This window comes from Pseudophryne corroboree, chromosome 8 (assembly GCF_028390025.1).
Source record: "Pseudophryne corroboree isolate aPseCor3 chromosome 8, aPseCor3.hap2, whole genome shotgun sequence".
Taxonomy (NCBI): Eukaryota; Metazoa; Chordata; class Amphibia; order Anura; family Myobatrachidae; genus Pseudophryne; species Pseudophryne corroboree.
This window is the reverse complement of record NC_086451.1, coordinates 185,126,839-185,141,600: the sequence shown is the minus strand read 5'-3', so window position 1 is coordinate 185,141,600 and position 14,762 is coordinate 185,126,839. Positions and strand designations below refer to the sequence as shown.

Genomic DNA, 14,762 nt, shown 5'->3' with positions numbered 1-14,762 from the left:
ACAATACATCCGAAGCTTCTTGTTGAGGCGGGAGACCATCATGTCTATTTGAGGAACCCCCAAAGATTTGTCACCTCCGTGAACACCTCTGGATGGAGGCCCCACTCTCCTGGATGGAGAACGTGTCTACTGAGGAAGTCCGCTTCCCAGTTGTCCACTCCCGGAATGAAAATTGCTGACAGCGCCAGCACGTGTCTTTCTGCTCAGAGGATGATTCTTGTTACCCCTGACATTGCAGCTCTGCTCTTCGTTCCGCCCTGTCAGTTTATGTAGGCCATCGTCGTTACATTGTCCGACTGAACTTGAATGGCTCAATCTCACAGAAGATGTGCCGCTTGGAGAGGACCGTTGTATACGGCTCTTAGTTCCAGAATGTTTATTCGAAGACTGGATTCCAGGCTTGACCACCTTCCTTGGAAGGTTTCCCCTTGAGTAACTGCGCCCCATCCACGGAGATTTGCATCTGTGGTTAGAAGGATCCAGTCCTGAATCCCGAACCTGCAGCCCTCCAGAAGGTGAGGTAGTTGTAGCCACCAGAGGAGTGAAATCCTTGCTTTCGGCGACAGCCATATCCTCAGGTGCATATGTAGATGAGAACCCGACCACTTGTCTAGGAGATCCAGTTGGAAGGGTCGAGCATGAATTCTTCCGGATTGCAGAGCCTTCTAGGAGGCAACCATCTTCCCCAGAAGGTGAATGCACTGATGAACCAAAACCCGGGCTGGCTTCAGGACATCCCGGACCATTGTTTGTATCACCAACGCTTTTTCCTCCGGTAGAAACACCCTCTGCACTTCTGTGTCGAGGATCATTCCCAGGAAAGACAATCTCCTTGTCGGCTCCAAATTTGACTTTGCAAAGTTCAGGATCCAACCATGTTCCCTGAGCAGACGAGTCGTGAGAGCAATGGACTGCAACAACGTCTCCATGGTCGTTGCCTTTATCAGCAGATTGTCCAGATATGGAATTATGTTCACTCCCTGTCTGTGGAGGAGAACCATCATCTCTGCCATCACCTTGGTGAATACCCCCGGTGCCGTGGAGAAACCGAAAGGTAGTGCCTGAAACTGATAGTGACTGTCTAATGGTGCAAATCTGAGATAAGCCTGGTGCGGCGGCCAAATCGGAATGTGGAGGTACGCATCCTTGATATTCAAGGATACTAGAAACTCTCCCTCCTCCAGATCTGAGATCACCGCTCTCAGAGACTCCATTTTGAACTTGAAATCCCTCAGATAAGGGTTTAACGATTTCAAGTTCAAAATCGGTCTGACCGAACCATCCGGTTTCGGTATCACAAAATGGTTTGAATAGTAACCCATGTGTTGCATATGAGGTGGAACTGAAAAAATAACCTCTGACTTTTCATATTTTTTGGATGGCTTCATGTAGGATAGCCCTGTCTGTCAGTAGAGCTGGCAAGCCTGATTTGAAGTACTGGTGAGGCGGGAGTTCTTGAAATTCCAGTCTGTACCCCTGGGACACAATATCCTGTACCCAGGGATCTAGGCCGAACGACACCTAGACGTGGCTGAAACGTCTGAGCCTCGCACCCACCAGTCCGTCCTCCAGGCTGTGCGGTCCACCGTCATGCTGAGGCTTTTGAGGAACCAAAAGCAGGCTTCTGGTCTTGGGAGCCTGCAAGTGCAGGCTTTTTGGATTTTACACGCCCACTTCTAAAGAAGGTGGTAGGAGGCTTGGACTTTTTTGTCTTAGCGGTCCGAAAGGACTGCAATGCAGATGAAGAAAATGGTTTCTTCGTAGACGGCGTAGCTGAGGGAAGAAAAGGTGACTTACCCGCGGTTGCCGTGGAAATCCACGCATTCAATGCTTCCCCAGAAAGAGCCTGACCTGTGTAGGGTAGGTTCTCCACACTTCTCCTGGATTCTGCGTCTGCCGACCACTGGCATAGCCAGAGTCCCCTGCGAGCTGAGACAGACATGGAAGATATCCTTGCATTCACCGTACCCAGGTCCTTCATGGATTCCACCATGAATCCCGCAGAATCCTATATGTTACGTAAAAACAGTTCAATGTCACTTCTATCCATTGTATCTAAGTCCTCTAGTAACGTGCCTGACCACTTTACTATAGCTTTTGAGATCCATGCACAGGCAATAGTAAGCCTTAATGCCATCCCTGAAGCAGTGTATATGGATTTGAGCGTAGTGTCAATCTTACGATCAGCCGGTTCTTTAACGCTGTAGATCCAAGGACAGGAAAAACCACCTTTTTTGACAGTCTGGAGACAGATGCGTCAGCTATGGGTGGGTTTTCCCACCTTTTTCTATCCTCCTCAGGGAAGGAAGAGCAACCAGAACCCTCTTAGGGATCTGGAATTTTTTCTCTGGGGTTTCCCAGGATTTTTCAAATAAAGCATTTCATTCTTTAGACGCAGGGAAGGTTAGTGAGGCTTTCTTATTGTCTGTGAAGTAAGCCTCCTCAACCTGCTCAAGTGGTGTGTCAGTAAAGTTTAACACATATCTAATGGCCTCAATCATGAGCTGCACCGCCTTAGCCAGGGATGCCGCCCCCCACAGCACATCCTCGTCACCCTCTGCCATGTCAGAGTCGGTATCCGTGTCATCTTGCATAATCTGGGCAAGTGCACGTTTCTTCGGGTATATGCTAGGGAGTTTATAAAGAATAGGAACAGAACCTGACCAAACTGCCATAGAATTCTTTAAAACCCGAGTTTTAGGCTCAGTATGAGCTACCCTAGTAAAGAGCTGAGAGATCATTCCCTTAATAGAAGTCAGCCATTCTGGCACAGTAATAGGAATCTGAGATAATACATTACATTCCTGAGTACATGGAATGGATTCCTCTGGGGATGAAACATCCTCTGCAGCATAAGACACAGAGTCCCTGGACATGGCTATGTGAGAAAACATACACCACACTCACAAAGGAAAATGTCAGAAACAGTTTCCCCAAGTATCTTCAGAGAAACACAGTGCTTGGAGCCAGCACACACACAGCGCTCAATTAGGTAGTATAACTAACCTAGCGCTGACTGTGTTCCTTAATAGACTACACAGATAATACACAGCCTCCCCACTCTACAACCCCTTGGTACCACACAGGATAGCTGGAGTCGTGTGGAGGGACAGCACTCCCTGTCAACATCTCTGGTGCTGTATCTGCAGGGTAAAATGGTGCTGAACGCTGCTGGGTCCGCTCTGAGAAGCTCCGCCCCCTGGAAATGGCGCCTCTTCCCGCATTTTCAAAAGATGACACTGGCCTGAGGATTTTGCTAGCAGCGTTACCGAGGTCCCTGGTAGCCTTGAGTGACCAGTGTAGGGTATCTGCGCTGGCTCAGGGCACCCCTCATAGCGCCTCAGTGTGTACCCCTGAGCTCTCCGGAGCGCAGTTAGTACTGCGCTCCTACCATGTTGCCGCCATTCACACCAGCTCCCCGCTTGTCGGGTCGCCGGTGACTCACTGGCCACCGTAATCTTCTGGCTCTGTTAGGGGGTGGTGGCATGCTGCGGGAGTGAGCAGTTGCCTCGGGCGGCTAATGATCATCACCCTCAGGAGCTCAGTGTCCTGTCAGCGGAGATAGTGGCCATTAACCTCTCAGGGTTGGACACTACTCCCCCCCTAAGTCCCACGAAGCAGGGAGGCTGCCAGCCCACACTATTAAACTCTTAAAGTGCCAGCAGCTCCTAGTTGACCCGTCTATAGCCCATGGTACTAATGTGGACCCCAGCATCCTCTAGGACGTAAGAGAAAGGTCTATAATATTCCTAGTCCTAACAATATGTTGGGGACATTTTATATACAGTATATTTAAAAAATAAATTATATAACAGTAGTTATTTCAAGTTAAAATCTTTTGTAATGTCTCCATCTTTTCAGTACACATGATGACACTCATCTGAAAATACATTGTATACCCAGCATCCCTGATACAGAAAATCATATGAGGTGGTCACATTTCCACCCAACTGTAGTTCCTGGTAGCTGAAAATAAAAATTATCACCAAAAAATTTATTTTTTGAAAATGAGGTAACTTCTGAATTAAATGCCCTCCAAATTATCACCCTGTAACTAAGAAATCCCTCATTATGCATACAAGAGTAGTCCCTCAAAGACTGTGGGATATATTTAATAAAAGTAGATTGTGGTCGATATTTTGTTGATGTTTGGTCGATATTGTGTTTCAGGGTCTAAATCACACATTTACTAACAGATGCTTTTTGATGTTTAAAAAAAAAATTCAAAAACCATGTTAGTAAATGTGGGATTTACATTCTGAAATACAAATTCAACTAAACATCGGCCCAAATCGATTTTTAGAAACACATTTACTAACAGATGATTTTTGAAACATTTGTTTAAAAAGGATATAAAAAAACATCTGTTAGTAAATGCGTGATTTAGACCCCAAAAAATCGATAAAAAAATAATAATAAAAAATAAAAAATATCGACCCAACATCTAACACAGATTGATCAACATCAACCAAAATCGACTTTTATTAAATATACCCCTGAGTGTCATCGCTAACTTGTTTGCTGATTCAGGGCTTGATTCACAGCTGCGATGGTAGAAGGACTGTACATACGCAGGACCCATTCTACGCATGTTCAGAGTGATCTCTGCATTGTCACATGAAGTGCCACCTAAGCCGTATGTTAAACAGAGAGTATTGTAACATGCAATGGAATGTGCTGGCACTACATATAAGTAAAAGTAAAAAAAAACCCAAATAATTATCTATTTATTCTCACCTTTTCTAAGCCCCGGGCATACAATGGCCACTCACAGGAAAACACTATATTTCTCCCTGTATGGTTAAGTGCTATTGACATATGGCGGTAACCTACAGTACAAAAGAGAAAAAAACAGAATGTACAGGTTGCTGGATGTGGTAAACACTTAATTACATACAACAACATATAACAAGAAAAAGGTGAAACATCATGATGAAATAATTCATTCAGCACAAAATACTTTTTGTATAATGTAAAAATGATTTAGCAACTAGTGTTAGGATGTCTGATCACAATAATGATCAGGCATTTTCCCTGGTTAAGAAAATGATTAATAAAGCACTTATAGGAGCGAAAACTATATTACTAAAGACCAATCAATGAAATTGATACATTTATTTGACAAAACATCTGACATAAATTAACACCTTTTAAAACAATCGCATACATATTAAAAAAAATGTAGCATCAAAAATATATATAAATGGACTCAATAGGATTCAACCATTGTTTGCAGTTCCTGACTAATCCAAAAGATTATTTGTTACCACAGAATGGACCTATCCAGGTAAACAAACAGAATTTGTCTGCCCTATTTTAACCTTTCCCAACAACCAATTTACCTGGATAAGTCCCAGTCTGTGGTAACAAATGTAACCATTGGTGAATAATATGGCACTAATCCACCAATATGGAACCACGTATAGTTGGCATCCATTGATGCGCATTCCTGCTGTGATGAATGGCAGATGGCATGCAATCAGTGATGGAGGGTGGAGCTAAACTCAATTCTCCAATGTCATGGGGCAGAAAAAAAAATACTGCTGTCTGCTCTGCCAACGATAGCTGAGAACCACCTGATCTTGAAATCTGGAGTGCAAAGAGGGATCCTCCCCAAGTCCTCACAGTGTGCATGCGTGAACTAAAGGCTCATACACACTAGATGTGAAAATGAAAGATATCGCTCAGAAGGGCCAATCTGAGCGAGATCTTTCACAATCTCGTCCAGTGTGTACACTAAATGTCGTTAACAATGCACGCTCCGGCGCATGGTTAACGTCCCCCTCCCTCGTCTGAACATGTACAGATGAGTGAGGTCCTCGTTAACGACAACCATGCTGTATCTGTTACCTCTGCCGCATCAGCAAGTGTGTTGCACTTGCCGATGCCAACACCCCCGCCGGGTCCCCGCCGCCGCCAAAATATCAGCGTCGGCGTGGATCGGGTAATGTGTATGGGGCTTCTTTACAACATGAAATATCTTTTGTTAATGGAAGTCTCTTTTTAAGACGAACACTTTAAATGGTAATCAAAGTTTATTTCATAGGTATATATTGACAGGTCCTGTGTTTACATCAAAAACGCTACGATATTTACTTCTTGCAAATTCCAACAAGACGACCCAGGAAATGTAAAATTTTGGACTTTTTTCTGCATGACATGTACTGCGGTCCATCTATCCACTCCATTTGTTGTTCCATCCTATGCAATAAGTACTTAGGTATTCAGATTCCATGGCAATTGAAGGACTTATACAAGTGTGATACCCCATTAATGTAACTGTCTGATTATATATAAAATGGGTCATCACTGTGTAGAAATACATATACATTTATGAATGTACACAGATATCCTTCAGAGGGGTGGAGTGATAAAGAGCAGTGCATGTAATCTGTCTCTGAGGAGAGGGGCGGAGTGATATAGCCTGAGTGTGAGGAATCCAGTAAAGAGAGCTCTGAGGTAATGGAGGAGAGTGGTGCATGGGCTGACAGGGTTTACCTCACCTGGGTATACTGGTAGCTGATCTTTGAGCTGGAAGTCGGAGACCAGATCTTCCTCCCATTCAGTGACAGTGGGGGCTGTCATGGAGGTGTGTGCTGGACCCATCCCTGCGTCCTGCCCTATTTATGACTGGCAAATGGGGTGCTGAGGAGAGAACGCTGTCCCTGTGCTCAAAGGTGCTAAATGGCAAAATGCTTTCAGCGTGGAACAGGTTTGTGAGCAGAAACATTCCCCAGCACACAAAAATTTCACTGCGCACAGGCATCCGGTGTAGTTATAAAGAAATAGGCAATGATCTTGACCTGAGGAGCTTTATGCATCTGCAGGGGTCACATATAGAGTAAGCTCCAAAGACTTGTGTAGCTAAGATAATTTCCCTCAGATAATAGACTGCTCCCTGTGTAACTATAGGACTCCTAAACCCCCTTCTCTATCAGTAACTGTCTAAACATATATATATATATATATATATATATATATATATACAACCATATACTGCCGGCACTCCACTAATGAAAACAGCTTGCTCCGGTGCCACATCAAGTGAAATGCAAATCCCAGTAAAGAAGGCACTCTGGAGACATCAATAATGGCAAAAGTAGCAAAAAGTGTATTGAAGGTTCAGGTCGAGTACTTTCGGGGACAGCACTCCGTCCTCAGGACCACCCACCACCCACCACAACAGTACAATCACAATACATAGATCACACTTACCCCCTTATATCCCACAGCCCGCGGTAATCACCTCCCCGTGCCGCCATTCCGCTCCCCGGGGCCGCCGGCCGGAGACGCATCTACTGACGCACTCCCGGAAGTCGCTCTGCCGTTACCATGGGAACGTCTGTGTGCGTTCCAAAAGGCCGGCCATGATGCGTTCCACACATGGTTTTTCAATGCACTCACGTACAGCCGCCCTGTGGGTACATAAAATCCCACGTGGATTTAGAGTGAGAAATGTGCCGACGATTGGCCGAAATAATCCCGAATTTGTACGTAAATGGGTGGCCATATTAAATAAGTGCGCTTTTGATTTAATGATCCTGGTGGTGGAGGAGGCGAATAGGGAACTACATCTAACCCGCCAGAAAATTACCACTTATGAGAAAGATCATCTTAAAACTTTAGAAGATGATAGTGAGGGTAAATGGTTGCAACGGCTACAGTCACAATGTGACCAATATCGTAGAGAACTGCTTAAATTCAAAAGGAGTAAGAGGTTTGCGGTGGACTCTGACTACGATGAAAATCGAGTATACAAATGGCTGACAGGTGGACAGGAGAGACCAACGGGTGCTAATAGACGGCGTCCATGGCAAAGGAGGAAGCAACAACCTTCTCAAACAGGCGCGGGCAGATCTAGCACGGATAGCGACTTTGCGGTATCCGAATCAGATGATGGAAGTAAGACCGGCTCTGTCCCTTTAGACACTGGAAAGAAAAAGCCCTTACGAGCGGCAGACGAACTCCCACCCGCCGGGGCAGGCAGAACCAGAGGGGTCAGAAAAGTGCAGGAGAAGAAGAAGACAACCTAATATTTAATCTTTCTGATCGGGTCCTTACTAATGAAGAACTGCAGGTACTTAACCGTGGTCTGAGTTTCGTACCTACAAATTTCCACAATGAATTTAATTGGAAATGCGATCTCCATCGTTTTGCCCGCAAACTAAGATTAAAAGAATTTTTTGCCAATAGGACGTCTTCCAGTGATGACTCTGCTTTCAGACCTTTTTTACAGAAAAGATCTCGATCTAATTTTGATCCAATTTCCAACAATCCGTCAATCAAGACGTCGGTGACCAAGTTTGCCAATGCACCTGTGAAACATCACCTTAATCTATCTAAAGCCGAACACCTGGCTTTGAAGTCACTACAATCCTATGAGGATATTACCATCAGGCCCGCTGATAAAGGCGGGGCCATTGTTATCCAAAATATTAATGATTATCGATCTGAGATCCAGTCCCAACTTTCCGATAGTGCGGTGTATAAGCGGTTACCCTGTGACCCGACTAGCACCTACCAGAAGGAACTATTTCAGATTCTTGCAAAGGCACATACAGAGCACAAAATCTCAAAAAAAATTCAGGAAACGCTATGTGTACAGTACCCTAGAATCCCAGTGCTGTACACGATTCCTAAATTACACAAAAATTGTGAGAAACCTCCGGGACGGCCAATAATATCGGCCAGAGACTCGTTATACTCTCCCGTGTCACAGTTCTTGGACTGTATCCTGCAACCCTGTTTACTCAACCAGGACTCCTTTCTAAAGGACACTACTTCCTTTTTAAACATTCTTAAAGATTTTCCAGAACTCCCTCCTGGGACATTAATGTGCTGCTTGGATATTAGCAGCCTCTATACCAGCATCCCCCATGATGGGGGTATGAGGGCGATGAAGTGTTTTATTGAGGCCAATGTACCTGTAGAGCTGTTTGATCATGAGCTGTTTTTGCATCTACTTGAGCTCACTTTATGTCGTAATTACTTTTTGTTTGACAGCAAGTATTATTTGCAATTGAGAGGGTGTGCGATGGGTTCTTCTGTCGCCCCCTCTTATGCAAATATATACATGTTTGATTTTGAATCTAAGATATTTTTTTCTGATCCTGTACGTAGTAGACATATTATTTTGTTCAAACGGTACATCGATGATGTCTTCTTACTCTGGACTGGGGGGGTTCAGACGTTCCTTGATATGATGGGTGAGATTAATAATCTGCAGACTCCGATTAAGTTTACTTACACCTACAGTCATTCTGATATCAACTTTTTAGATGTTCATGTCAGCATTGTGGATCATAGATTTGAAACAGAAGTTTTCAACAAACCCACTGACAGGAATACATTACTGGTAGCAAACAGTCACCATCCAGTTGCCTTGAAACAGGGATTGCCACTATCCCAAATGATGCGTGTTGCTCGCATCTCCAGTAATATAGATCAAGTACCAGGTGAAGTTGATAAAGTAGTATCTAAATTTGTATGCAGGGGGTATGATCGCAAATTGTTAGATGTACAGAAAACTAAGGTTCTGAATATGTCTAGAGCAGAGCTGTTAGAACCTAGGAATCGTAATCAGGATAATCTGTTACCATGGAGCAGTGATTTTACTGTAGCCAGTCCTATTGTAAAAAGAGCTAGTAAAGCTCTCTGGCCTATAGTCTGTTCAGATAAAGATCTCCCTATCTTTAAAAATAAGCGACCGATTGCCGCCTTTCGGCGTGGTAGTAATTTAAGAGACCGTTTAGTACGTACAGATATCTCAGGATTGAATATCCCCAAAGCACCAAACACATATACTAAACCAGCTGGTTGCTATTCATGTAGTGATTGCACTACGTGTAAATTTATCATTCAATGTAAACGATTTAATCATCCTCATACAACCAGGGTGTATGATATCAGATACGTCCTGACTTGTAACACCAGTTATGTTGTTTACGTTGTGGTCTGTCCGTGTGGCTTGTTCTATGTCGGGCAGACCACACGTAAATTTAAGGAAAGAATGAATGCTCACAGGTCAGCTATCAGATTGTCTCTCAATGGTAAAGATATTGATCAACCTGTCCCTAGACACTTTAAGGAACATAACCATCCACTGGAATCTATACAATATTTTATGATCGATCATGTTCCGGAGTCCTTGAGAGGGGGTGACAGAGCAAAAACATTGCTAATTAAGGAGTCCCGTTGGATTCTGAGGTTGGGAACTACCAAACCGGGGGGTCTTAATGACAAAATTAACTGGAATTCTTTTGTATAATATTATGTGTCCTGGTGGGTAATATTATTCCCTAAAATTCTGATTCAATGAGTATAGTTTTGTATGTATCTATATGTGTATCCTAGGATATGCACTTGTATCCACACTAACAGGGTGATTTCCATACTGTATTCTGTGGTTTCTTGTTCTTGTTTTTAATTGTCTTATTGTTTGTATAATGTAGTAATGTTTTGGTATGTATACCTGCTATATCTCCTATAACCTGTGTTCTCCGTTGTACCCACAGGGCGGCTGTACGTGAGTGCATTGAAAAACCATGTGTGGAACGCATCATGGCCGGCCTTTTGGAACGCACACAGACGTTCCCATGGTAACGGCAGAGCGACTTCCGGGAGTGCGTCAGTAGATGCGTCTCCAGCCGGCGGCCCCGGGGAGCGGAATGGCGGCACGGGGAGGTGATTACCGCGGGCTGTGGGATATAAGGGGGTAAGTGTGATCTATGTATTGTGATTGTACTGTTGTGGTGGGTGGTCCTGAGGACGGGGTGCTGTCCCCGAAAGTACTCGACCTGAACCTTCAATACACTTTTTGCTACTTTTGCCATTATTGATGTCTCCAGAGTGCCTTCTTTACTGGGATTTTTATATATATATATATATATATATATATATATAGAGAAAAAGGTAGAGGCACTCTCCAGATTTAATAAAGATGCAAAAAGTAAATTTATTGATACGTTACACAGTACACCCGAACGGTGTTCCTTGAAATGTCCTCAAGCGCTTTCGGCCCACAAAGGGCCTTCCTCAGGAGGCAGTATACAGCAATAATTTCATCAGAACATAAGACCAAACGCAGGGTCTACCCAGATATCCAGCAGTAAGCTGGGTCATGCCTGACAGGCTCTATATACACCAGTGGTCAATTAGGCTTTGGCGCCAAACACGCCCCTAATGTGACCTCATATCGAATGCGACATTGTTATGCAGACTAACATCTAAAACAATCACAACAAACAGTGCATCAGGATTTCCCAAACAAGAAAAGGAATGTAGGGCACACTTATTTCAAATAGACAGGTTCCATGTTCCCAGACGAGCAGCAGCCGCTGATCGTGTACATACTTCATTCACGGCAACTGACTTATAGACGGACCCAGGTAGCGTGCGTAACTAAGCAACAAGCCGCACTTCCTGTCTGTGGAACGCACGCGTCACAGACACGGAAGTCTAGCTGGAACGCATATCGGGACTCTCCTAAATAGAATCAAAACATCCAGTCTATCAAATCCACAGTAATGTTGTATAAATTCACTCCACCACAGGGTCTGTGTTAGCATGTTCAAATTAGGGAGCATGGAACCTCGCCTAACAAGTGTGTCCCTCATTGTCCGGTGTCAAGAGCCAATCAGTTACAGTTAAAAAAACCCCAAAATTAAGTAGCTAAAAACCCAATACAAGACATAAGAGAATTACACTAGAGAATTTAGTATTGGCCAGACCATACAAGGGTGAACTGCTATGACTATTAGATTCCGTATACATATACTGCTATATTAAATCTATACATTACTTTAGACATATATATATATATATATATATATATATAAGAGATATAAGAGGAGCACCTCTCTACTCCAAAAAGGGGGAATCCTCTAGATCAAATAGCAGTTAACCCCGGCAGGTCAATACATAAACTAAAAAACGACATACTTAAATATTTCTAAACCAAAAAACATAAACATATACATATATATATATATACACACATGTAGGTGTCGGTCAGACTATATTCCACCCATCCAGTGGAATATTAAATGGAAAATATAGGAGCTGTTTCAGACTACGGCCACGTCTGTATGCCATACAGACGTGGCCGTAGTCTGAAACAGCTCCTCATGCACCCAGCAAAACAACCGACTAAGGAAGAGAGTGGTTGGCTGCAACCACAAAAGAAGGGTTGTGTGAAATGTCTGGGATGTGTGACATGTCGTTCTATGCTGGCCGGAGACAGATTCCCGCATCCCCGAAGTGGGAAAATGATTTACATCAGATTTCGGCTGCATTGCCGTCTCGATCATGTAATTTACATGCTCCTCTGCCCTTGTGGCCTCCCTTATGTGGGGATGACCACATGCACCTTTAGGGAGAGGATGGCGAACCACCGGAGTTCAATCCACAAGGCGCTGCTGACAGGGCAGACTGACAAACCGGTGGCTCAACATTTCCTGACGGTAGGACATCAAGTGGCGTCTTTGAAATGCCGGATCATTGACTGGGTTCCAGTTCCTAAGAGGGGTGGGGATCGATCACTCTTACTAAAGAAATTGGAAGCGAGGTGGATTCACAGACTGGGTTCAGTGGCTCCTTATGGACTTAATGAATCTAACCCTCTAAGCTTTTTTCTGCGTTGACAACGATGGACACAGACTGTGTAATAGTATTTTGGACCTATATTTTCCATTTAATATTCCACTGGATGGGTGGAATATAGTCTGACCGACACCTACATGTGTGTATATATATATATATGTATATGTTTATGTTTTTTGGTTTAGAAATATTTAAGTATGTCGTTTTTTAGTTTATGTATTGACCTGCCGGGGTTAACTGCTATTTGATCTAGAGGATTCCCCCTTTTTGGAGTAGAGAGGTGCTCCTCTTATATCTCTTATATATATATATATATATATGTCTAAAGTAATGTATAGATTTAATATAGCAGTATATGTATACGGAATCTAATAGTCATAGCAGTTCACCCTTGTATGGTCTGGCCAATACTAAATTCTCTAGTGTAATTCTCTTATGTCTTGTATTGGGTTTTTAGCTACTTAATTTTGGGGTTTTTTTAACTGTAACTGATTGGCTCTTGACACCGGACAATGAGGGACACACTTGTTAGGCGAGGTTCCATGCTCCCTAATTTGAACATGCTAACACAGACCCTGTGGTGGAGTGAATTTATACAACATTACTGTGGATTTGATAGACTGGATGTTTTGATTCTATTTAGGAGAGTCCCGATATGCGTTCCAGCTAGACTTCCGTGTCTGTGACGCGTGCGTTCCACAGACAGGAAGTGCGGCTTGTTGCTTAGTTACGCACGCTACCTGGGTCCGTCTATAAGTCAGTTGCCGTGAATGAAGTATGTACACGATCAGCGGCTGCTGCTCGTCTGGGAACATGGAACCTGTCTATTTGAAATAAGTGTGCCCTACATTCCTTTTCTTGTTTGGGAAATCCTGATGCACTGTTTGTTGTGATTGTTTTAGATGTTAGTCTGCATAACAATGTCGCATTCGATATGAGGTCACATTAGGGGCGTGTTTGGCGCCAAAGCCTAATTGACCACTGGTGTATATAGAGCCTGTCAGGCATGACCCAGCTTACTGCTGGATATCTGGGTAGACCCTGCGTTTGGTCTTATGTTCTGATGAAATTATTGCTGTATACTGCCTCCTGAGGAAGGCCCTTTGTGGGCCGAAAGCGCTTGAGGACATTTCAAGGAACACCGTTCGGGTGTACTGTGTAACGTATCAATAAATTTACTTTTTGCATCTTTATTAAATCTGGAGAGTGCCTCTACCTTTTTCTCTATAATTTAAATGCCTGGCATTTGGAGTGATCACCCCAGTTGTTGTCCCCCCTGAAGATGTGAGTGCGACCAATTCTGGATATATATATATATATATATATATATATATATATTTATTTCTCTTACGTCCTAGAGGATGCTGGGGTCCATTTTAGTACCATGGGGTATAGACGGTTCCGCAGGAGCCTCCGGCACTTTAAGACTTTTCAACAGTGTGAACTGGCTCCACTCTCTATGCCCCTCCTCCAGAACTCAGTTTAGAAAATGTGCCCAGGAGACTGGATGCACACTAGTGGAGCTCTACAGAGTGCTGGCAACAGCTTCCCTGCTTCGTGGGACTTAGGGGGGGAAGTAGGAACCAACTTCTCAATTAGTTAATGGTTCTGCTTCCGCTGACAGGACACCATTAGCTCCTGAAGGGTACTGAACACAGCCCAAGCCTGGCCAGCGTTCACTCCCACAGCACTGCCGCCACCCCCTAACAGAGCCAGAAGGCTGGTGAGTATATTACTGGAGTCCTGCAGAGAGGGGATCCTCCGGTCATCGTTGGCGGCATACAGGTATACGTGCAGCGCGCGCCATGTCTCTCAGCACAAGGGTGCAGAGCGTGGGGGGGGGTGCGCACTGTGAGGGCATGTTTGACAACCTTACTCTCACTGGCGAAAAGGGCACATACATGTACAGCTGCTGATGTGCCATCCCCAGCCAGTATAAATATTAGATTGCTGAGGCTGAAGGGCGGGGCTTCTCCTCAGACTTGCCAGAACACTCACTGGGTGCCATTTTCTCCTGACAGAAACTCCAGTGTGAAGCTCCTGAACGTTGTTTCTCCTCGTGACAACGCTGATATAAGTACAGGGTGTTATAGAAGGGGCAGAGAGTGTTCATTATAATTAGGTCTGTGTGCCTATTATTGGTATATGCGCTGTAAGTGGGT

General features: G+C 44.1%; 1 protein-coding gene across 2 annotated transcripts in view; it reads right to left on the bottom strand.

Moving 5' to 3' along the window:
• Nucleotides 1–14,762, bottom strand: part of GLA (galactosidase alpha) — a 649,316-nt gene that overhangs the window by 276,224 nt on the left and 358,330 nt on the right. For both annotated transcript variants that reach the window (XM_063937004.1, XM_063937005.1), the window contains exon 4: nucleotides 4,738–4,829. In XM_063937004.1, coding sequence (XP_063793074.1) covers nucleotides 4,738–4,829 — 92 coding nt within the window. The remainder of the gene's footprint in view (nucleotides 1–4,737; nucleotides 4,830–14,762) is intronic.